The sequence below is a fragment of the Lichenostomus cassidix genome, chromosome 3, assembly GCF_008360975.1.
Source record: "Lichenostomus cassidix isolate B80296 chromosome 3, HeHo_3.0, whole genome shotgun sequence".
NCBI classification, from domain to species: Eukaryota; Metazoa; Chordata; class Aves; order Passeriformes; family Meliphagidae; genus Lichenostomus; species Lichenostomus cassidix.
In genome coordinates this window covers 17,997,964-18,021,488 of record NC_139483.1, presented here as the reverse complement: position 1 = coordinate 18,021,488, position 23,525 = coordinate 17,997,964, and the positions used below count along the sequence as shown (strand labels likewise).

Here is a 23,525-nt window from a genome sequence, read left to right as displayed (position 1 = left end):
GTATGCAGTGGTAAGGAAAAAATGCCCATGTCATAAACTGTGAGGTGAAAATTGAGATTCAGAGCCTGGTCCCGATTAGCTGCTTTGTCCTTTCCTTCTGTAGGAAAACCTCAGCTGGCCCAGAAGAGTGGTTGTTTGATCCTGAGTGTCAGACATGCTTCACACTCTAATCTGGTCACTCTTTTGTGAGTAAACCTTGCCTCCTGCTGCTGTTTCCCTCATCTGGAGGCAAGCCTCAGGTTTCAGGATTGCAGTCTCTAGACTATAGAAACAGCCCTTCCCCCTCAGTTTTGAAGTTTGATATTAAAGCATTTTCTATTTCTTGAGCCCCTGAAAATGCTAGAGAAGCTCCATGTGCTTGACATGATCCTGACCTGTAAGTTGTTTCATGTCTCCCTTTTTCTGCCTTTCATCAGGCCGTTTGAAAAATGACCTGGCTGCATCATTTATAAGTGCAATAAAAACTCCTGCCAGTTTCCTTTGCCAGAAGTTTCGCTTTCTGGGTGTGTTCCTGTTCTTGTTTGGTTGGTTCAATTAACAACCAACATTTGCATTTAGTTTTCTTTTTGTTTCACAGAGAATTTTTGAGCAAACTGTGGGTGCTGTGGCATTCAGAATCAGTAGTGCCCTGTAGCTGCCTGTGCCTCCAAGTGCTGGCAGGATGTCCTGGGCAAGATGGGAATGCTCTCTGGGTGCTCTGTGCTGGCAGGTTTGAAGATCTCATGAAATAAGTCAAAAAAGACTGGTGAGGTTAAACTGTTCACCTCCTGAAGAAAGAGCAATGGCTGACAAGAAATGTTGAAAGAACTCTGTCTATGAAGGGCTGTGTTTAAATATGTCCAGGAGACTGCAGGAATAGTCTTGCTCCTTCCTTCCCCCTTGCATAAGTGCTTTCCTTCAAAAAATAGTTTTGTGTTAGTTTTCTTGGTTAACGACATTTGACATTTTATTTTGACAGGATGGGAAATGTTTTACTCTTTTGCTTGATTGGGCTGACAGTAGTTTCTTGTACTGTACCAAATGACAAAAATGAGTAAACAAGAGGATTTTAGGAAAAACTTGGGGTTTTTTTTCTCTCATGTTGCCTTCACCTGTGGTTTACTGCAGCATCTTTTAGTTGGCTTGTCTCAGTTTTCATGGGGCTGCTGGGAGGGCTCAGTTTTGTCCTAGCAATTAATGGAGATATGGGCTGGCTGTCCTGAAGTAGCCCTGGAAAATCTTGTTTGTGTGTTTGGGATGAGTCAGGAAGGAAAGTGCCAGGTTGATATAACTGTGCCAATTCTGAGTGAAATAGAACAAAGGCAGGAAGGTCCTGTTCTGCTGCACCTGCACGCCTGGCCAGGCTGAGGGCTTCAGACCCAGGGAGAGGAGGAAACGTGTTAGCCGAGTTCAGGTTACAAGACCTGATTTCATGCTATGGAGGTGTTTGTTTTTCTGAAATGCTTTGGCTGTCATCTTGGGGGTGGACCAGCACATTTTTATTTAATGGATAAAAAAACCTTAAAAAGGATCTGTAATTCCATGTGATAATGAGCTCCACCCTCTCATATGATGTCACTGCAGTGTTTAAGAAAAAAAAAGGCGGAATGGCATACTATATCATGGACAGGATTAATATAGGTGGTGTAGCCATATGAAAATTAGAAGATCTAAAAATCTTTAATTAGAATTAGAATTGATGGATTTATTAGAATTCTAAAGATTCTTATGTATGAACTTCTGAAATTCGTATTGGCTGTGTCTGGTTCTTCACTGGTAGATCATGGGACGTTTTCTTCCCTGGATTGCTTCAAGTATGGAGCTGTAAACATTGCATCCTGTGTAGCTCAAGATTAGAAAAACAGTTTTGTCTCAAAGTTTGCAAACTTATTCTGTATGTCTCACATAGATCCACATATGTTGAGCACTTAAAAGACAACAAATGAAACCCCAAGCAAAACAAAAAACCCCACCAAAACTTCCATGGGGTTTAGATCCCATAGAAACAAGCACAGATTAAGATTTACCCAATGCTTAGCATAAGTTTACCTATCACCTGTGTATATGTCTGCTTTTCTAAAGGAAACACTATTTGGGTATTGACATTGGGGGATTGTATTTCATGTTGCAATAGAACCATTTCATTGTTAGCACTGAGGTTGTTTTTTTGTGAAATACAGACTATTACAACTGGGAAGAAAAGAGAAGATATGCAAAAATAAAATGAGGAAGTTATTTCTTTTAGTATCTCTCTTGATGCTGTATATTTTGGAGTTTTTTACAAAGTTTTATAAAATGCATTTCAGAGTTGCAGCATAAGTTAATGAGATGTTTGTGTATGCTTGACTCAGGCCAGGTTTATTCAAATAATTGTATCTTATTGCTGATAGATTCAAGCTATTGTAAAAGATCATGTGTGGCATTTATACGTGTTAAGTAAGTGATCTAAGGGAAGGATGTACATGCCATGTATTTGATTACTTTCTTCATATACTTTTGGAAAGCGTGCATGAGCAGGCACAGGAGATGGGTAAAGTTTAAATTTTGTCACAGTTTTGTCTGATTCCCTTTTGTGTCTGCCATGCACTGGTCTTGGTGTCTGATTTAAAAATGGTATCTACTTCTTTCCTCCCTCTGTGTCATCATTGCTTTGGTTTTTCTGAGCTTAGTCCCGTGTGTTATCTCTTCTTTCAGTGGGGAAGGTTGGTTGCTTTGCATTTTTTATAGTTTTTTTATAGTAAAGTTTGTCATGCATTCTCAATCTAGTATGCATTTAATTGCTGATAAGAAATTATGAAAAAAATCATGTGTAGAAACATTCAGTCTTTTTAATTGCCCCTTCCAAAGCACTTCTTCACGTCTGAGAGATAGGAAAAATTAGATAGTGCTCTGTTAATGTTTTGATTTAGACCAGAGGTGCTTTAGTAATTGTAGTTTGATGTGATAGATACATGTGGCAAGAGTAAGCTGTGGTTTTGTGCAGATGTGAGGCTTACCTGGAAGAGAAGGGAATCCCCTTCTGACCCTAGCAGGGGGATCAGGTACTATAATCTTGTGCAGTTGCACCTGGCATCACCAGGTACCACCTGGGTGCTCTTAATGCATGATGCAGAATAAGCTCATCTGAACATATCTGATAGTTTCTGCATTGAGGTTTACCAAGAGCTTTCAAAAAATGGGACTTGGGTTTAGTTTGATTGTTGCTTCAGCAAAAGTCCTGCTTGAGGTGGCTTGCTAGCAGCTCCTAGGTCCTAAAGGGTTAGTTACAGGCAGCAACATGAAAGCAGCTGGACATCCAGGACAGTATTTTGCATCTGTCCCTTTTCCTTTCCCTGCATTGTATTTTAAGAAACATCTAATTTTTTGTGTTTATTTCTAGAGACTTTTTATACTCTATTTTAGACTGTCATAAACTGAATATATGGGGAGTCTTGTTTATGATGTACTGTAGCATTTCCCACAACCTTATACATATATTAAGAGCAAAGCTGTTGCAGATCAGAGCTATTTAGAAGACTGTCTTCTCAACCCATCAGAATCCCTCTGTCTGGGCTAGCTATTTTGAAAAATAATTGCATGTTTGCAAAATATGACAGTTGTTACAAGTGCTCATGTGTGTGGCACATGCTTGGAAATGGTAGGAGTTACGAATATAAAAATTGGCTGCAAGATACTTACGTCCAGGACAGGACATAAAATACTGAAAGAGAAAAGTGTGATTATTTGCCTTTTCTAGCACTGCATGTGCTTTACTTCCATGGGCTGACTCTACCAAGGAATTTGCCTTGCCATAATTCAAGATAGGGAACATTCAGGACTAAGAGGTTTGTTTAACAAGAGAGTTGTGTTTGTAGGCAGATCAATGTGTGGAAATCACCCTCTTACTATGAAGGACTACAGATGCCTTCAATGTTGCTTGATTGAGAAAGGTTGTGTGGATTTGTGGCTGAAATGATTTGGGGGAATTTTTAAGACTTAAGCTGTAGCAGCAAATATAGGTGATGTTGTAAGTTTAATTACAGTGTATAATCCCTGAGAATACTACTCCAGTGGCTAGTAAGTGGCTAAAGGATGCTGAATATGTAAAGTAGTGAAACCCACACGTTGTACCTACTTGGTGGGGTTAGTGGTTCTGCACTTTCTTGAAGATGATGTGTCTGGCCATCGGGTCATCTTGCTTTGGCAAACTTACCTTGGGTAAACAAAGAAAATGATAGCTTTGAAAAGCAATGGGTCAGGTTAACTCTCTTGTGGTTTTACTGCCCTTGGGTTTCTGGAACAACTCTGGTGGAACATGTCAGAAACAGACCTAGTAGGGAGCAATAAGCGTTAATTGAGCTCCCTCCTGTTGCAATTTAAAATTGAGTGCTGGAAATACTTTTTTGAGATTTCTGGAAAAGTCGTGGATTTTGTTTTCCATGAGTTATTTTCTTACTTTAAAATACTTGACTAATGTGCAAAATACCTGAATGCTCTAATAAACTGTTTCAGCTCTGAACTTTTGTTACTGCTGCACCTTGTTTTTGTTTAAAATTGCATTTTATTTTAAGAAACATGTAGTGTTATGTTTATTTCCAGACAATTATTTTACACTGACAAAAGTGAATATATTGAGTCTTGTTTATGATACTCGTAAGGTAGCATTTCCCACTACATTTTATATATATATGTATCTATATATCTCAAGATATATTATCAGGGTCTCTAGCAAAATAATAGAATAGTTAATTAAAATCCTGTGTGGGAAATACAGATTGTTAGCTGGCATTGTTTTTAGGTGGCAGTGAACATCAAGGAGAATGTTGGTTTTTACAGCCCACTTGTTTCCAGCACCCTGAAAAATTTCTCAGAATTTGGAGATTGTTCTACTGAAATGGCATTTTAAATAGCCACATAGTAGCTGATGCATAATGAATGAAGGTATTGTAATGGACCAGAAGGATCTGAAAACTATGTAGCCTGGCCTTCTAGACAGTGTGGATGTTGCATACTTCTGTGAAATTCAGCTTTAGTATTGTTCGGAAATAATCTTTGAGATACTGTTGTTTGACCTTGATTTTTATTGTTTTTCAACTTCTTAATGTTTTGTTTCAATTTCATTGAATGTTGATTTCTAGAAGTTGATATGTTTCTACTTTAAAATTCTTCTTTACTTTCCAACAATAGCAAGCTGTTTATGTGCAGAAAAGAGGCCTATTGCAAGAATAATTTGAATTTCATTCAATGCTGTTCAAATTCAGAAATTGTATATATTTATTTATGTGTGGCTCACAAACTAGGAAATTTGACCTTCTTTATGCATTATTTCTGTCATCTTTGGGCATGGCTGGAGAGAATGGTTGGTTGACTGACGATAATCTGTTTGAGAAGGAATAATTAGGAACCATCCAGAGTGGCTTAGTTTTCCTGTCACAAAAAGACCAAAATCCAGAATCATCATGACCAAGAACCTTGTTACTTTTTTTTCCCCTCCTCAGGTTTGGTACTGTTATACTGTCATTTTGATTAAATAATCCTTCCCCTGTTATATCTGCATTAAAATGGTCTGTCCTGTGAAGGCATCTTCCCCTTTGCCCATGGCACTGGTTAAGCTTGTCTCTCCAACTGTTTATCTCAGAGATCCCTTCAGGTGTCTGCTGGGAGTAGGCTAATCCTATGAAGCACATGAAATTGGCAATTGATATTACGATTGCTCATGCTTCTGGTAAGCATTGTATATCCTGTAGTGAAGATCTAATTCAGTGAGTAAAGAGGCTCAAAGACTTACAAAACTTGTTTGTATAGCATAATGCTATAGCCCAATGGGATTCTAGGATGGGGTTCTAGGTACAGCTAAAATATTAATGGTTAGCACCAGACAGATACTGATTTTGCAGGGTGTATTTTTAGGGGACACTTTTCGTTGGGCTGTGATTTATTACATGTGGGACTAGTGTCCAGTACTGAAGGAATGTTTCAAAGCCTTTTTGCCTAGAGCTGCACTTCTGATCTTCTCTTTCAAAGTGCACAGAAAATACTGTAATGATGTGCTTCTAAAGAATAAATATTATTACTAGCGTGTTATTTCACAGCTGAATAAATTTGTCTGATATACAGAATCTAAACATGCCTGGCTTGCTTAGTTCTCCAGTAATTTGAAAAACAGTTTAGCAGTGGGAGTACAGTAGTATTTTGCAGAAGGACTCAAGCAATAAAAAGACAAACAAAATTATATTTAGGGCTGTTCTCCTGGCCATAGTGAATAATTAATAATGCTGGAGATGATGTAAGCAGGGTTGTGCTGCATTTGGGAAGAACATTCTGGTTGTGGTATACTCCTTGTTTTTTCCGCTTGTGTTGCAGCTGTTTGCTACTTTTCCCAATTCCACTATTGCTTATGTCCTGAAATAATCTTGCCTGGTTCAATGGGACAATCTGTAAAGCCTGAGTGTTTACAGGAGGGGATTGACTTCAGTCTCTAACAAGTGCACACTGAAGCAGGAAGTACTGCTTTAAATTCTGGTTTGTATGTGAAAATAATTCCATGAGGAATGATGGATGAGATCACATAACCCAGCATTAGGTTGGATGTTGGGAGAAACAGTAGAACCTCCAGCTACGCTCAGACTCTGCTTTAAGCTTAAGGTCAGAGATCCAGGAGCAGACTTGTGAGTGCTCTATACAAAGATAGCCACTTATTGAGGCAGTCAGTGGTGAGAAAATAAATATTCAGGTGTCTCTTGAGTTCTGTTGGTGCTTTATGCTTAGCTGGGAGTAAGCATGCCTTTCTGCTACAAAATCCAAAAACTGCTCTGGGAAGATGCTCTTCCTATCTCCAGTATTTGCCAGCCTTCAGAGTCTGTAACTTAAAAGATTTGAAGCTAAATTTTACCTGTTAAACATTTGTACCCATCTGCCACTCTTAGAAAGTATTTGAAATACTGAAACACTTAGCATCCCTTTGACATTTTTCTTTACTTTGGTTTCTTCTTGGAACAATTCCAAGCCCCATCTGTAACTTGCCCCTTATATACTTGGGAGTTAGAGTACAGAAGCACTGCAGATTTCAGTGACTAACATTTAATGTGGGATGATGTGTTGGCATGCATTAAAAATAACTTCCTTTTAGTTCTTCAGACTTTTTGAGATGTAAAATATTTTATGCGATCTCATGGAGTTTTAAAGAATAGTTATTTTTAAATGAAATGTTTGCTACTTGAATAAGAAATTAAAATTAAAAAAGATGCAAACATGTTTGGGGAACAAAGCTTACTCAAAAAAAAATTTTGGTAATGTCATTTGACTGAAGAAAGTTAAGAAAAAAATAGTGAAACCTTGTTTCCAAATATGTCGAGGTACAAGTATATTTTGTGCTGTGTGTTTTTAAAAGACTTAACTTTGATTATGATTAGGCAAATTTAGCTGCAACATGGTGCTATACTGCGTGGTTTGGCATGTTTAAAAAAGTCTGTAATGCTTTGTTGATTACTGCCTAGTTGTCTCTAGTTTAGCTTTTGGAGCAGGTAAAATCTTTCTGCAGTCTTTTTCATGAGACATGTATCGAACTCTGCCCAGAGGCATAATTTTCTCCTTAGGCTGCTATCCAGAATTATCATTTATATTGTAAAAGTAAATAAATTACTCCCTTTTGCATCTTTTTGTGCTTGTAGTCTATTTTGTTGCAATTGTCTAAAATTCAAGTAGCTAATTTCCCAACTGTTTTATCTGCTTTGCAGCATACCTCTGTGGATGGATACACTGAACCACACATCCAGCCTATCAAGTCAAGTAGCAGACAAAACATCCCCCGATGTAGGAACTCCATCACATCTACAAATGAAGAGCATCCTCACATTGGAAATTATCGCTTACTGAAAACAATAGGAAAAGGAAATTTTGCCAAAGTGAAACTGGCAAGGCATGTGCTTACTGGAAGAGAGGTAAGCCTTGAAAAAAGAAATGGCTGACAGTCTGGTTTATGTTCTCTTTGGCTATCTTTATAATCAATATTTCTTCCAAAGGCTGTTTCAGGATATAGAAGAAGTTATCTGATATGCCTGAGTTTTCACCTAACTACCCACCCACCCCCATTTTTAAAATGCAGCTTCTTGGTGAAAGGATCAAAATGTTTGTTGTGCATCAAAGTGTATGTTGGGGCTGGGAATGAGTCTGTTCATCCCCAAGCATTTCTAAAACTGAAGAGAAATATATTGATAGGAAGATTTCATTGATAGTGATGATCTATTAATAGATAAATTTTGTGTTTGGAGGGCCTGTACAAGATAACAGTGAACAAGATAACATTGTTCTGTTCAAACACAGACAGAAGTAGAAAACTGATTCCTTGGTGGCAAAGCTCCAAGCTCCTGCTGGTAAATCCCAATAGGTTAGAGAATTTTGCTTGATAAAATGTGTAGAAGTGGACACACCTGCATGTTTTAGAGGTGCATCTATGCCCTTGCTCACAGAGGTGCAATATATTTTTGTTCAAACCTTTTCCTGAGTTTACTAATTCATTGTTTTTTCCCCAAGGTTGCTGTGAAAATAATAGATAAAACCCAGCTAAATCCTACTAGTCTGCAAAAGGTAAGAATAGACCATAACATCTGAAATTCAAACAGTTGAACTGCGATTCTTTATTTACTTGACCAAAATATTTGATCCCCTTATCTTGCTAAATAACATTTTTGTGTGCAACCTTGGGAGAGCGTGGTCTCCTTGCTATAATGTGCACATACATTTGTCTGAGGGCAGTGACTCCATGTGGTTCCTATCTGAGCATTGTTGTTTTGCTATTCCTTCCTCCTCTAGCTTTTCTCTTTGCCAGCAGTAACATTTCTTTCCAATTAGGTACACAGTTTGTCTACATGCTAAACAAAGATATAATGCTGTAAAGGATGGTATTTTTCTTGGAGTTTTTCTTTAATATAGTACTTTTTTTTTGTGGACTTAGAGTACCAACTTTTATTGTGTTAATGGGTTTTTCTACATTTGTCTTTATACTCTTTCAACTTTAATAAAATATTTGCTGAAACCAAGGGACCTGTGGCAATTACTTTTTGTGCATAGAATTAACAAAATGAATATAATCAGAACAGTCTTGTTTATGCCTGTAGATAGAAAATCAAAAGTCCATAATCATTGTAATAGGTATTTTATCAAAACCCTGGGGATTCTTGTTTGGTTTGGATTTTTACTGTTTAACTCTGCATATGTTTTGTTGTGGCTGAAGCACGGAAGTGTTGTATTGTCCTACTGAAGGATGCCTGTTATAAAAATTTGGGATATTTTTTGTTTACAAATACTAGACTGCTGCTGTCTGTAGCTGTAGAAATGAGAGAAAGAGGCCAGGGCTGTTCTTTTATCTCTGGCTGCTGTTACAATTTATTTTATTGTGCAGCTTTAGTTATGGGGAGTTATAAACAGCTTTGCTTTAATTTCTTTTTTCTTTTATATCTTTTATACTTTGATTTATTTGCTTTAATGTCTTCTTTATAGTACTTGTGAGAGTGGGTTCTTCTGGATTTTTTTTTTTATTAATTCAACCTGCTGTGCAGTCCATGCAGAAGCTTTGCTGCTGCTAAGTCCTATATCCTATATTAAGCAAATCTGTGCTAATATTTGAGCTAGAGAAGAGGGACCCACAGAGGCAGTGTGTGACAGAGCATATTGTGGAAATCCTATGCTGCTCACGTAGCTGATTTCCTACCTAGGTTGGTGTTCACACTTGAAGAGCTGGGTGAGTTTGTCTCATTGTTGAGCAATGAGAAGCTAAAATATGTTAAATCTTTCTGGAAAACTAAGCAAGAAAAACTCAATTTTGGGATAATAGTTTTAATGTTGGTATTTCATACCAAAATACTTGATACTAATTCAGTAAACCATTCCACTTATAAATAAGACTTTCATAGCCTACAGAATATGCTGTCACACTGCACAAATAGTACAGAAAATACTCATGCAATAGGACATTGGTTTGTTGTTGGTTTGTTTTTTTGGGGTCTTTTTTGAGTGGGAAGCTGGCGACAAGAGAAGCAGTGTTAGGTACAGTTAAAAGCAGCTGATAGAAGAACTAAGGATAGATGTTTAAATTTAGTGACTTAACCATAATTTCATTCTTCAGTAACTTCTAAAAATATTTATCCCATGCATCTTCTGCTCACACTGAAAAATGCGGTAGTTTGTTGGTATGATGTTTTCATTTGTAAAATATTGATTATGGTTTTCAAAAAAATAATCTTTGTTTTTGAAGGTTTATATGTCTCCAGCTGTGACTGAGTGAATGACTATTTATTGCGTGAAAGCTCTTAAGGAAACTTTATCACAATTTTTGCATAGTCACTGAAGCAACTGTAAATGCAAAACAAATAAGGGTGAGAGGGTGGTTCATTAGCATACTTAAGATAATTTACTATTTTAATGGGTCACTTGTAAATTGTAAGTAAAATAATAAAAATTCTTGTTCTGTTCTATGAAATCAGTCACCCTTATTTTTCTTTCTGCACTGAACTATTACATTATGTTTGTGATTCTTCACATACTATTAAGTACCACTGCAACGTGAAGTTTTATGATTTTGTCAAGAGGCTTATACTGTACAAAGGGCTGTTTAGTTGTGGTTTTTTCTTCTAGAGGTAATATTGGGAATGGGAAGCAGTGATAGTAGTATTGTGTTGATAAGAACAGCCACTTACCTAATGAAGGTTTATAGACGACACTGGAGTATGTTACTGGCACAAAAATACAGCTCCGGAGTTTGAACTCATCTAAATTCCGTCTCTATAACTTCAAAGCTGATAAATTGTATGCAGTTCACCAAAACTTTTAGACCTTCAATCACTACTGATTATTATTAATCTAACAAGACAAACTTGTAGTTGTCTTAGGCACAGGGTCATTCACAAAACCATCCCCTTTCCATTCACCAAAGTATGAAGGATACCAAGTGCAAGTCAGTTTTGCTACAATACTTGCTGCTGACCTAATTAAGTGAAATGAGTCATCATAGCTTCACATGCACCATTCTGTTTTGTAAACAGAAATATTTGAGCACATACTTCAGTTGCTGGAAGCATTACACAAGCTGGGTCTGTAGTTAGTCACGGGTATAAAAGCAAAGAGTGTTTAGTTTCTTCTTAGCCGCTCACCAGTGGCTTTCATGCCCTGTAGTATGGACAGGGTACTTCAGACAGAGTCATTTTATTTTAACTTGTGCCATGACCTAACACTTGATGGCTTAAGTAAGCTGACGTTGTGAATTTTTAATTTTGCTTTCTTGTCCATGCAATATGATAGTCTTAACTTACATTATAGTTCTCACTCCAGGACCACTACTTCTTCAAACAGAAAGCCAGTGTTGAATTAAGGGTCCTACCTTTTTATTTTGTTTTCAGTTTGTTCAGTTACCACCATACTCAGCAAGCATCTGTTTAGAACAGAGCTGGGTTTATTGTTGACTTGCTGTCTTGATAGTAACATATTGTACTGACTTAGCTTTTCCCACTGTCACTATTGTAATTTGTTGACAAGTATTTGGTCTTTGTCATAACACAAATTTATATCAAAATAGCTGGTCTATTTTCTGCATATCTGCTACATTGAAAGTGTTGTCTTGTGGTGGCTTCACTAGGGATGTTTCTGAAAAGCATTCTGTTGCTCTTCTGCAAAATGCTAGTGGAGCAAAAGGTGCCTTTTTTATTAATAGGTTTAATTAGAAAATGGTATTTCAGATGCCCCTTCTAAGGGTCAGCAAGCTTTCTATTCTTTAAACATATTTGGAGCCTCTAACTTAAGTTCCTTCTGTTGATAAGAAAAGCAGAACAGAAGTAGTGTTGCTGTTGAGCCGCTAGCAGAGAAAAGGACCCAAGTTCTCAGTGTGGCAAGAAAGAGCGTTTATTATTTTGATTTCAATATATATATAGACTTTTCAGAGGTCGCCCAGATTGGTCAGTCAGAAACCTCCCCCCAGGCCTGATTGGCCAGGCCTGAACTGTCCAAATCTCAAGACACTGTTTTAAAAACATCCAAACTTTATCTTTGTTTATAAAACACAGCGGAATGTTCTCACGAGAAAGACCTGTGCTAGCCACAAAGTAGTAGTAGGAGATTTGGAACAATTTCAATATATTACCTATTGAAAGCTGTGCTACTTTTGCTACATCCCTTCTCAGTAACAGTTTAGAAACCAGCGCATCTTTTGAGCACATCTTTCAAAAGCCTTGGTTAACTGAAGATTTTCAGTTTGATTGTAGTGACTTAAAATAGTAGATCTTAAGCATAGGTGTCAGTCTGACAGCAAGTAAAAATGTTGTTAATGGTGTGGCAGAAGATCTTTGCTGTCTGCAGTTTGTGCCTTGAAAAATTAAGCTGGAAACACAGAAAACAATTTTTTAAGTCTTGTGGCTTTTCCTTAACTATAAATTTTAGGAATTGAATATGGTGCTGGCTGTCCCTTTTTGTAAGTGAGGCTTTTGAGGCTGTAGCACCTTTTCAACAAGGAGATGCTTGTTCAAGAGCTTTTTTTGAATAGTGGGACTTTTTAAGAATGAGCAGCAGTCCTATAAATACATAGTGGAGTGGGAAGATAGAAAATGCTATTTTTTGTTGGTAAAATGGATCATAATCCTGCAGCAGGTCGCCTTGTCATGAAAGGAGAATCAATATCACTGTTCTGTCCAGATTCTTATAAATTTAAGAAACTTGGTTTTGTAGGAACTAACTGTGGTCTTTTTGCATAAATGCCTCTATTTGCAAAGGAAGAGATGTATCCTGAGTTTTATTGAGGGCTGTAGTGGCTATTGTTGAAAGGTGTCTTTATTTGTAAGTACATAGTTATTGACATTGGCGGTGTTCATGACCAGCATGATTATACATGGGGAAAGCGTGGCAACGAGATTTCTCTCAAAGTAGGGCTTCGTGGAATGCACAGTTACAATGTAAAATTATGTCCTCGAATACTGTTAACGATTTTGTTCAGTATACTTGTGGAACAAAATTTCATGTCACTGTAAAATCAATTTGAATCTTAAACCAATTAGACACTTAAACCAATTAGTAAACTTCTAAACCTTGTAATATTGAATAGAATAATGCATATCTTTTTTCTTTCAATTCCTATGTGCTTTACATTAAATATAAAATTGAGGGTAGAAATAATTTTCTATAGAAGTCTCATATTTCAATCATGCTTATGATGTGTTCATTGCTGTACCTTTTATACCAGCATTAACAGTGTTAAGTTATGAAATACCTTTCCATTCTTTTGGGAGGAACTGATTTTCCACATACCTACTTAGAATCTCTTCTGAGGCCATATCATCTATTGGTTTAGATTTGTTAGCTTCTGATTAGTTTATATTGATTTAGCTAAAAAATTTATTCTTGTGCAACAAATTCGAATACTTTGAAAAACAACAAATTAACAAAGAATGTCATGGTGTGGTGTTTTTTTCTTAGCAATGACTGACTTTGAGGAAAAGATATTTGCTGAAGTTAATTCTGGTGCATAATGTTACATGCCCCTGTTTTATGTTTTAGACATAAGCAAACTGCATCTGTTCATAATTGCTCAGAGAAATGCTTTTATAGTCTTTGCTTCCTTCTGAAATTGTTTTAATGGCAGTTATAAGACAAGTGCTTAGTAACAAGCTTGAAATAAATAATGCAAGTATAGAACTGTAATATTATTACTTGAGGTGTAGTAATAGTACTTTATCAAAAGCTGAGTTTCAATAAGGTGTTGCTCTGTAGTCTTAATGTGTAGAACAAATGCAGAATTTTAGAAACATCATACAATACCCATTGAAGTGCTCCTCTGAGGAGCTGTTCGGTTTTTTGCTTGCATCATTGTACCCTTTTGCTAAGGTTGCATCTGGTCAAATGAGACTAATTTTGAAAATGGAGGGTGAGATGTCTGTGAGATATCAGATGAGGAAAACAGCAACAAGTTTCTCTCTAAGGAGGACTGTAGCACTTAGGTGTTTCCAAAATGTCTGAGCATTATATTAGAAAGTGAGCATTTTTTCATTTATTTCAGCATCCTACTTCAGCCCACTAAAGGATCAAAGAGTGTGCAGCACAGGAAATAGGGAATATGCTGTTCACTTGAAGTAAAACAGTGCAAGCTTATCTGTATTGTCAGCCTCAAGTATACAGTACCAAGCTACAGTAATTTCTGATTTCTCTCATTTGCCTTCTTTCCTTTAAGCCCTTAGGTTACTCTTGATGTACCTCTAATTAATAAAGCCATGAATGGTAGAAATTTAAGAGCAATAACCTCTTGTTTCTTCTTTAAAAAAAAATCCACCATTGTCTGAAGTATATATACTTAGGGCTTTAAGTTCTTCCAGTTGTTTATAATTACATGATTCAGGAGCATACAGCAGACTTTCAGCAATGATAAACCTTCAGGACTTGCAGGGGGAGAGAGGTGGCATTGCTGCTGCTGGTGATCCAGTGTAAAATTTGGTAGTTGTGGGAAAAGCAAATGTGTCTGCTTCACCTCTGTGGAGCGGCAGGACTTGGAAGATGTCAGAATTCCTGGTGTCTGATTCCATTTGAACTTCTGTGTGTGACTTTTCTCTAGTGTTGCACCTTGTGCACCTACAGTTTCTATGTGTTTGGAGTAGTTGGCTGAGCTTGCCAGTCACTGGAGAAATCAGAGCAAAGAGAGAGTGAAAACTTGTGTGAATAATCTGTGGGGTTTGGTATATGTGAAACTCCAGAAGGGGCTGTGCAGCTTAGTGTGTCTGTTCGTATAAAGCTTAAAAATCAGTCTGGTTTTGGTAAATAGTTATTTGTAGTGGTTATATTTATTTAATGCATAAGATGTAGATTATGTTTTCTGGAGTTCAGTGCACTATATTTATCTATATTTTATGCTAATGCTACTTTCTGTGGCCTTTTCTGTCTCTTCTTTGACATTTAAAATTGCATATCTTGTGTAATTTTTCCCTAATAAACACATTCTAAGGAAATTGTCCTGCTTCCTTGACAGTTGTTTCGAGAAGTACGAATAATGAAGATACTGAATCATCCCAATATTGGTAGGAACCCTGCATTTCTGCATATTTTTTTTGTGTTACACTGTTTACATTTTACTCTATTTGGCTGTATTTGAATGTACTGCTATTAAACTTTTTTTGGAGATAATAGGACAGTAAGCATCCAGTAAATGCTTCATTGTCTCACTTCCTTTATTGACTCTGCTTGCATCAAGAATTTTGCTCTGAGGAGATAAACTGCTGAGTCCAGGAAAGCCTTACACGAAGTAGGAGATGTGAGCTCTCTGGTCTGTCAAGTACCCCAACTCCCCTCTTCTACTGAAATTATTCTTGAGACCCAAAAGCATGAGTTTCTTAGGTGAGAGTAGCAAAACTCCATTAGTTCAGTCTAGGAAAGACTCCTGCTGACTGATATTTCCAGAGAATTAGAGTTGCCAAGTATGTAATTTTCCCTTTCTGCTTTAGTTCTTTCACCTACCCCACAGCTTCAGGGCCCTACTTTGTGATGACAATTCTTCTGGCTGAGGAGGGCTGGACAGTGTTGTTCCAGAGACAGTTAATGGTCCTGAATCGGCCAGAGGGCTTGTTGCATACAAGGTATGGATGAGGTGTACAAGTTATTACATGCTAGGCACTCCCTTCTCATCCCTTAAATTGTTTGTTGCTTTTTCAGCATTCATAGCTTCTGCTGTTTTTTGTTTTCTTGGGGGTGGTGGGGGGGTGTGTTTGTTTTAAATGAGTGGTTATATTACAATCTGAGGAAAGTCAAACTTAACATTTTTGGTATCCACTTGGTTTTTAGTTGGTCAGAATCTCAGATTTCTGACTGTGAGCAGTTTACTAGCAAAACAGGGGAGGTTTGTATGATCTTAAAGAAGTCTGTGTCGAATTAAACACTAATTTCAGCATGAACTTGTTTGTACAGTGTGTGTAAATTTCTGAGAAAATTGTGAATTAATATGCTTTTTATCAACTGTGATTTAGAAATTAATTTTGGTCTTTTTCCCCTCAAAAGAATGCTAACCTAAAGGATATAAAGTTTCTGTATTATTTAGTGTTATCACTGACCATAAATTACAGTCCTTCCATGAGTATAATTGTTTGTTTGTGCTGTGCCTTTACTCCTGGCTGCAATCTCTCATTCATTTTTCTTGCAGTAAAATTATTTGAAGTTATTGAGACTGAAAAGACGTTGTATTTGGTAATGGAATATGCCAGTGGGGGTAAGTGGATTCTGAAATGTGCATTAAGGATAAACTGAAATGCCAGTTACATGCCTAGAAACGCTTTAAGGATTTAATGGGTTATTCCAATCTGGCCTTCAGAGCAGTCCCAGCAAACCTCCCAGGGCAGGATTTCTTGATTCTGTTAAGTAACCTCTTAGGTTTGTGCTTAAGGGTAGTTCCCATTCTGAAGCTCCTGCTGCAGTATCAGGAGATAATCTGGCGCTGATTCTGGCAAAAACTCTTGACTCGGTATTTGTCTGCTATATTTAGGCAAGCACTGGTGCCTCATTTTATCTTGCAAATGTGTGCCAAAGCACTTGGAGAGGCAGATCCGGGGATGGGAATAAGTAAAACAGGAAGGGGAACCAGCAGGCTCATAGTGAGAAGGATAGTGAGTGCCTGCTGGAGAAGCTGCTTAGCATCTGAATGGGAAATGTTTGAATGTGGGAAGAGAATCCAGCACAGTGCCAGTGACCAGCAAGGAAAGGCTGCTGTCAGACAGTGCAAAGATGAGAGTCTGAAAGGCATTTGAGTAGCTTTATTAGAAAGAGAACAAGAAGGAATAAACAGAAATAATATAAACAATGTTAAGTGAAGCCACTAGGGATATGCAAAACAAATCTGGTACATAAGTTGCCCAATTCCCAATGTGTCTTACATACAATATGAATAAGTTTCATGATGAATTTTGTTTGTTTCACAGTGGTTAAGTCAATTTATTTTAAAAATTTAGGAAGCCTTAGTATGAAGGGTTCAATTTTTACTTGTTAGTTATTATTTGTTGAATGAAATCCGATGCAAAAAGTCAAAAGGAATTTTTCTTGGCTGCTTTTATTTCCTTTCCCTTCAAGAAGGGGGGGAGCATGGGTTGTGTGTTGTTTTCAAGCATGTTTTGATTGTGTGTGATAGTGAAAAAAAAAAATACTGATGTTTTGTCCTTGTCATGATCAGGAGAAGTGTTTGACTACCTAGTTGCACATGGAAGAATGAAAGAGAAAGAGGCTCGTTCAAAATTCAGGCAGGTATGAAATCAGCATTCATACTTCCATGTTTCTATTTATGGTGTTTTCAGATAGAAATGAGTGTGAGCCAACTTCTTTTACTTAAAAAAAATTGTTTTGATAATGTTTATTAAAGCTTCAGTGGAAAAAGAAAATCCCAGAAGAGAAAAATATGTTTCCTACATACTGTCTAAAAATAGTAAGATTGTTTTATATTTTCTTTTAGTCAATGTTCCTAAGAGTCACTTTTTTTCTTGTGACTCACTTGAGGTTTAAATCCTTTTCAGAATATTTTAGAATTTTACAGGTGTTCTATCTAGAGATGTTGATACGGTGACAGATATTGCTGTGTCATGTCACACTGCTTTGTATGAAGGTTTTTCTGTAATAGGCTTTTATACTCTTATTACAAATTTTCTCATGTTAATCCTTTTCTTACCCTGGTTTTAGTGACTGTTTTGAGAAGCTGTAATTAGATAAATATATCAAATTTGGTATTTTTCAGAGTTAAGTTGCATAATTAACATTTAAAGAAACTGCTCTTAACTTACTGTTTCAGCTTTGTTTTTTGCTGTATATGTGAAAGACATGAAAATGTTGAATTAATTGTTTCGTTAGGGATGAATTGCAAAGATATGCAGTTGATATTTTAGAAGATAAAATCTGAGATGATGTATCTGGCTACTGGGTTGAAGGGTGGATTAATTTCCTTTTAATAGTTATTGCTGTTGGGTGATTTGCATTTAAAAATATGTTTCTGCTATTATCTTGAGGGGTATGTATTAAACTTCTTTTTAGGAGGAAAATGAGCTGCTTATAGGATCTTTCTAGTTTTAGTATTTAAGCTTTAATGAAAGAAACGTGGGTGAATTTTTTTTACAATAAACGCTTTATTCATTGATTTCTTACATTCTAGTGAATCATATCAGGAAACAAAATTGCTAAATTATATGCAAAAACTTAAACTGAAGTTGAAATATTTCACTGATCATCTTGCTGTTTCAGATTGTATCTGCTGTACAGTACTGTCATCAAAAATGCATAGTTCATCGTGATCTCAAGGTAGGTTGTTACTTATTTTAGTTTCTGCTGCCTATCATATAGACTTAATTTCATTCTATATATTAGTCCTTGCCACTGCCTGTGAATGCTTCAAACATGTGAATGAGGGAACTATAATTTGTATTTTTTTCTCAATTTTCTGAAGCACAAAAATATTGTAGCTTGCCTCTTGGAACAGGGGAGAGACAAGAATAGAACATGTGTTACTTTCATTCCAGTTTTGGCTTTGAGAAAAAGATGTGCTCTCCAAAGAATTATACCTGCTGTCATACTGATACCTACACAGTGAAGCTGCAAAAGATCAATTGATACCAGTCAGCACTACTTAATTAAAATATTTGCAGTTAAAGTATATTGCAAGGATATATAAAATAGTCTTTCCTTAGTGATTTATAAGAAATATGTTAGATTTTTAATCTAATGTTTTAATTGGTTTGAATTTCTGGTTTATATTCCACAATGTTTAATTTGAGCGGGAAAAATAAAGGGTAACCAGAAATTAGATTAATTTCTTTTTTTTTAATCCTTTTTAGTAATCTATGTAAACCAGCAGACCATATTAAGAGTTTAGCAAATGCAGGTGTAACCTAGGCCATCAGTTGAAGTTGTCTTCATGCCAAGTTTAAGTATCATGGGACTTGGACAAGATCTTCACACACTTAAAGCTGTCTTGTGCTGTTGCTTTGATGTCTTTGTACATTTACAAAGAAACACAGGTGTAGGGTTTTTTTTTTTACTAATGTGTCTAAATACCTCTGAAAAGCTGGGGTTGAATAACTTCTAAGAGGTTTTTTTTCACCAGTATCTCTTGTCTTACCTTACAATGTACTGCAGCATTTTCTCAGCCTTGTTCCTACAAATCTGTTCCCTGATATCTGTCAATCTGCCAGCTCCTGCATGTGCACATGAGGATGGATAATAAATACATCCTTTTCTGCTGAGTCGTCCCTGCCCTAGGAATGTTGTCATCTGATGTGCAGGTGCCTGCTCAGCATTCTGAAGTCAGAGTGCAAGGAAGGAAAGGGCTGGATCTCACTGAAATCTCAATTAAAAAAATTTCCTCCACATCTTACGTGATGGTTTGGAGCCTGTGAATGTTTTGTCAAGCTCCCCAGAGCTTACTGCAGCCACTCTTGCTGAGCTTTGCAGAAGGCCGCTCCTAGGGACCTCTTGGCCAGCCAGGACAAGCCTCTTCCACTGGTTCTCTCACTCTTACACTTGCCTGGGAGTGGGGAACCAGCCACCTCCTCATGCTTATCTATCTCTGGCTCCTTCAGCCCAGCTGTGTTAATGAGTCCTGCTGCATTAACCCCTGCAGGAGTTACTCAGCATTCTGCACCTTGCTTTCTCCCAGAGCCTCTTAGAGCTTCCACCTCTCTTCCGTTTCTTGGCTTCATAGCACACACAGCTTACAGGCTGTTCTCTCAAGCCTATGCAAAACAGCTTTGCAGCATTCGCATAGGAGCTACCTGCCGCAAGGAGTCTGCTGCTGATCTTATTTGCATGACAGGCAGGCAGGCTCCAAAATAACTTTTATTTAATTTTTTTCCTCTCTGTCTTCTCTTGGCTGGAGTTATGCTAGACTCATTTGAAAAGTTCAGTAAGGTGTGACTGAGAGCCAGTCAGCCTAGCCAGTGAAAAATACATTTTCCAATGGAAAAAAGACTAAATGTGTGGCTTTGAGGAGATACTCTTGCTTCATCTCTACTTTCCAAGTGATGTGACATCTGTCTCCATTAAAACTCTTCTTAAGGAGCTGTAGAGGAGGAAAAAGCAACTTTCAAGTGGTGTCTGCATTCTCATCTGCTTCTGTTGACTCTCCATGATATCAGCATGTTGAGCAATTGATGTTGCAACACAGCAAGGCAGAGGTCTAGCACCACTTTGGATATTTTTGATAAGACTTTTTTAGCTTTAATAACCGTATAAACCCTATCATTTACAAGTTATTTCAGACTAAACTGGGGAGATGCGCAAGAAAATGTGTAAGTTTGTCCAGGCTCTTCTGGTAGGAAGGAGCGTGAGGCCCATGGGTTCTTAAACTGTCTCCTTTTAACTTTGTAATTATAAACAGATTTTGTAGAAAGGACTATAACCGATTCAAACTTTGCTCATCCTGTGATGCACAAAACTTATCTTTTCAGTTCATGCATTTTGCTCTGAACATGTAATCAACAAGAGGATAGTCTTTCTATTTGGCATATTAAAAAGGCCTTTTGGTATTTTTGTTTGAAGTAAGGAACCTAAAAGCATGGGGCACTTGGGTAGCAGAGTACTGTTGAACTAGGAGGACTATTGTAATCACAGACCAGCTGCACTGACAGTACTGTTTTCACCACAAGGAAAATAAAGTCTTTGTGTAGTAGTGTAGAAGGCTGTCAGATCTGGAAAATAGCTCTGTGAGTCTGTCTCCAGGCACATCAGCTGGAACCAGCTGGGATTACAGGTCATGAATTGGAAAAAAAAAATATTTTCCAGGATAGAGTTTGTAAAAATGGGCTGTATTTTACTCCTGATAAAGGCTAAATTCTGTTGTTCAGCTAGCTCTTGGCTTGGTATACTGGTACTCAATTGTCTCCTGTTCTGTTCATTGACTATAAGTGAAATTATTAAAAATAAACCTAAACAAACCAACCCAGACAAAACCATGTTTACCCTTTCATTCAAATCAGCTGACAGTTAGATTGCTGCTGCTCTGATAGTGAGCTAAGACATTTTTATATCTTCTGTGCTCAATTCTGAGTGCAGCACATGATGAGAGATGTCTGTTTGCTATAAATCAGTTGTTTGGCAATAAGGTGAATCCTCTACTCTGGTTAATATATGTCCTCCTGTTGAAAAAGTAGGATTCTTGCACTGCTTGGTGCTGTCCTGTGTTGGTGATATGCAGATAATGAGCTGGGACCCAGTTAGATAAATATTGCCCAATTCAAGTGCTGCACTCCTTGCACTTTGAGAAATACGCTTCCCCCTCCCCGCCAGTAATTTATTAGTATTTGTGTAACTTCACCCTTTTAATCTTCTTACCTACCTGGGATACTAAATGTGAGATACTGTTGGCTGACTCTCCAGGCATCTGTACACTTGCATCCATGTATATGTGACGTATTACATTCACATGATTGCTGCGCAGACAATCTTAGATGTATAGAATACACTGTGTGTGGAAAAAAAATTAAATACTTGACTGTTATCACCTTGGTGTTGCTATTGCTGAAGCAAATGCTAATTGTAAAAAGGAGAGGATCTTTAGTGCAGAATGCTGATACAGGTATAGCTTGAAGTGTTAAATCTTGTAAGCAGAAGGCATCTTCTTCTAAAGTCTTAAATTCCTTCTAACATTCACTCTACTAAAATGGTAGATGATGTCTAGGATTAGATTTACTCTCATTGGCATCAGAAATTGGCATGAACCTGTCAAAAGCTGAAACTGCTATTCTGAGATGTCTAGATATGTCACTCAAAGGCTGAACTAAGTTACTTCTTCCAGAAAATAAAATGTTCATAGTTAATTCACTAGCTGACTTTTAAGTTTGTTTAACTGCTTGTAACAGTTATATTTGCTTGAGTAAACATTGTTGATTTTCAGTCCTTGTAACGTACTTGGGGGCATTAGTTTCTTTTATTCTGCAAGAACCATTTTAGGAAAAACGTATTTGGATTTATTGATAAATTATACTTTGTACTACATATATATTTACTCTGATACAAAAATTCTCCTTTTCATCTTTTTTTTTCCCTTAGGCAGAAAACCTTCTACTTGATTCAGATATGAACATTAAAATAGCAGACTTTGGGTTTAGTAACGAGTTCACGGTTGGTAATAAACTGGACACGTTTTGTGGCAGCCCGCCTTACGCTGCTCCTGAACTTTTCCAAGGAAAGAAATATGATGGCCCTGAAGTGGATGTGTGGAGCCTTGGGGTGATTTTGTATACACTAGTGAGTGGATCACTGCCATTTGATGGTCAGAATCTAAAGGTACAGTTACAGTGTGAAAGCTTGGCTTTTGCTGGCTTTAAATCTTCCAGGTCATCAGGAGCTCACCTTTTAAAAATCTCATTTAACAGGAACTAAGGGAGCGAGTACTGAGGGGGAAGTACCGCATTCCATTCTATATGTCCACAGACTGTGAAAATCTACTCAAGAAGCTACTAGTACTGAATCCAATAAAACGAGGCAGCTTGGAAGTAAGTAATTTTGTGTTGGAAAAATGGGGGTTCAGATTAAGAAAGAGTAACATAGAACAATTGCTTGAGAATTCTTAATTTTTCAGGATAGACACTTTCTTCGTGTTTCCAGGGCTCAAAAGTCTTTTTTTAAAAAAAGGAGGAAATGTCCCAGAAACAGTGCAGCTTGAAAACAGAAAGTGTTAATCAGTGAAAATCTAACCTTAATTGCAGCTGACTAAAACTAATTTAAGAGCATTTCAAAGTGCGAACTGTTCCCACTTGTTTCAGTCAGATAATGGAGCTAGTTCAAAATCTGTGGAAAGCAGGACCAGATTGTAAATATCTTCCTGGAGTTTTTCAGAAAAACAAGACCAGCAGCAGACAGTACCATAAGGTTTTTTTTTTTTACTCAACTTGCCATTTTCAGCATGACTTCTTGAGAAGGAGGTACAAGAATAACTAACTGATAGAAAACTGTGTGGAGATTTTTTGTTTTAGTTCCATAACATGTGTAAACATTAAGAACTCTTTGAATTGTAAGCTGATAATGGCTAGTTATTTCTCTTCTGTCCTTTCTTTTCCCTCTTCTGGTAGCTTTGTTTCTGAGTAGGTTGAAAGTTGATATATATAATAATACCTGCTGTGTCCCTCAGGTGAAATCTGTTTTGAGGATTTCTAATGAGTTATGATTTTTGTTGCTCTTGTTAGCAAGTTAGGTTTTCTTTTCATGGGGTGCAAAGAGCATATCTGTGCATAACTTGTAAGGTGTCTAAAAGGTTCGGTGTTTTTTAAAGTTCTGTTTTGTTCAAGATTGCTGTATGACTTGTACTTAGTGCATAGCTGATACTTAAGAAATAATTGATGTAGAGGTCACTCTAAAAGCTGCTTGGTTCTATTTTGTGAATCCTTAACAAGGAAGGATTTTTTTAAAAATAACATCTACTTGCCATAGAGATGAAAGTAGAGCAGAAGATAAATAGAATGCTTTTAAAATAGTACTTGCCTGAGTTAATCACTAGTGACTTTTGTTTCATCTTTGTACACGTACTTGTGCAGCAGTGGATGGTGTTCCAGAGAATAAATCCCATTCAAGCAGCTTTTTAT

The 23,525-nt window shown here is 37.1% G+C and overlaps 1 protein-coding gene across 6 annotated transcripts in view; it reads left to right on the top strand.

Annotated features, from left to right (window-relative positions):
* Positions 1 to 23,525, top strand: part of MARK1 (microtubule affinity regulating kinase 1) — a 58,115-nt gene that overhangs the window by 15,124 nt on the left and 19,466 nt on the right. For 5 of the 6 annotated variants that reach the window (XR_014850699.1, XM_085054754.1, XM_085054755.1 and 2 more), the window contains exons 2-9: positions 7,695 to 7,898; positions 8,491 to 8,544; positions 14,954 to 15,002; positions 16,118 to 16,183; positions 17,138 to 17,208; positions 18,193 to 18,249; positions 21,994 to 22,230; positions 22,320 to 22,439. Coding sequence is in view for 5 of the 6 variants with exons in the window: in XM_085054754.1 (XP_084910880.1) it covers positions 7,695 to 7,898; positions 8,491 to 8,544; positions 14,954 to 15,002; positions 16,118 to 16,183; positions 17,138 to 17,208; positions 18,193 to 18,249; positions 21,994 to 22,230; positions 22,320 to 22,439 (858 nt within the window). In the remaining variant the exon portion in view is untranslated. Of the gene's footprint in view, positions 1 to 7,694; positions 7,899 to 8,490; positions 8,545 to 14,953; positions 15,003 to 15,429; positions 15,558 to 16,117; positions 16,184 to 17,137; positions 17,209 to 18,192; positions 18,250 to 21,993; positions 22,231 to 22,319; positions 22,440 to 23,525 lie in introns of those variants that run through there. The other variant, XM_085054756.1, reaches the window with a different exon arrangement.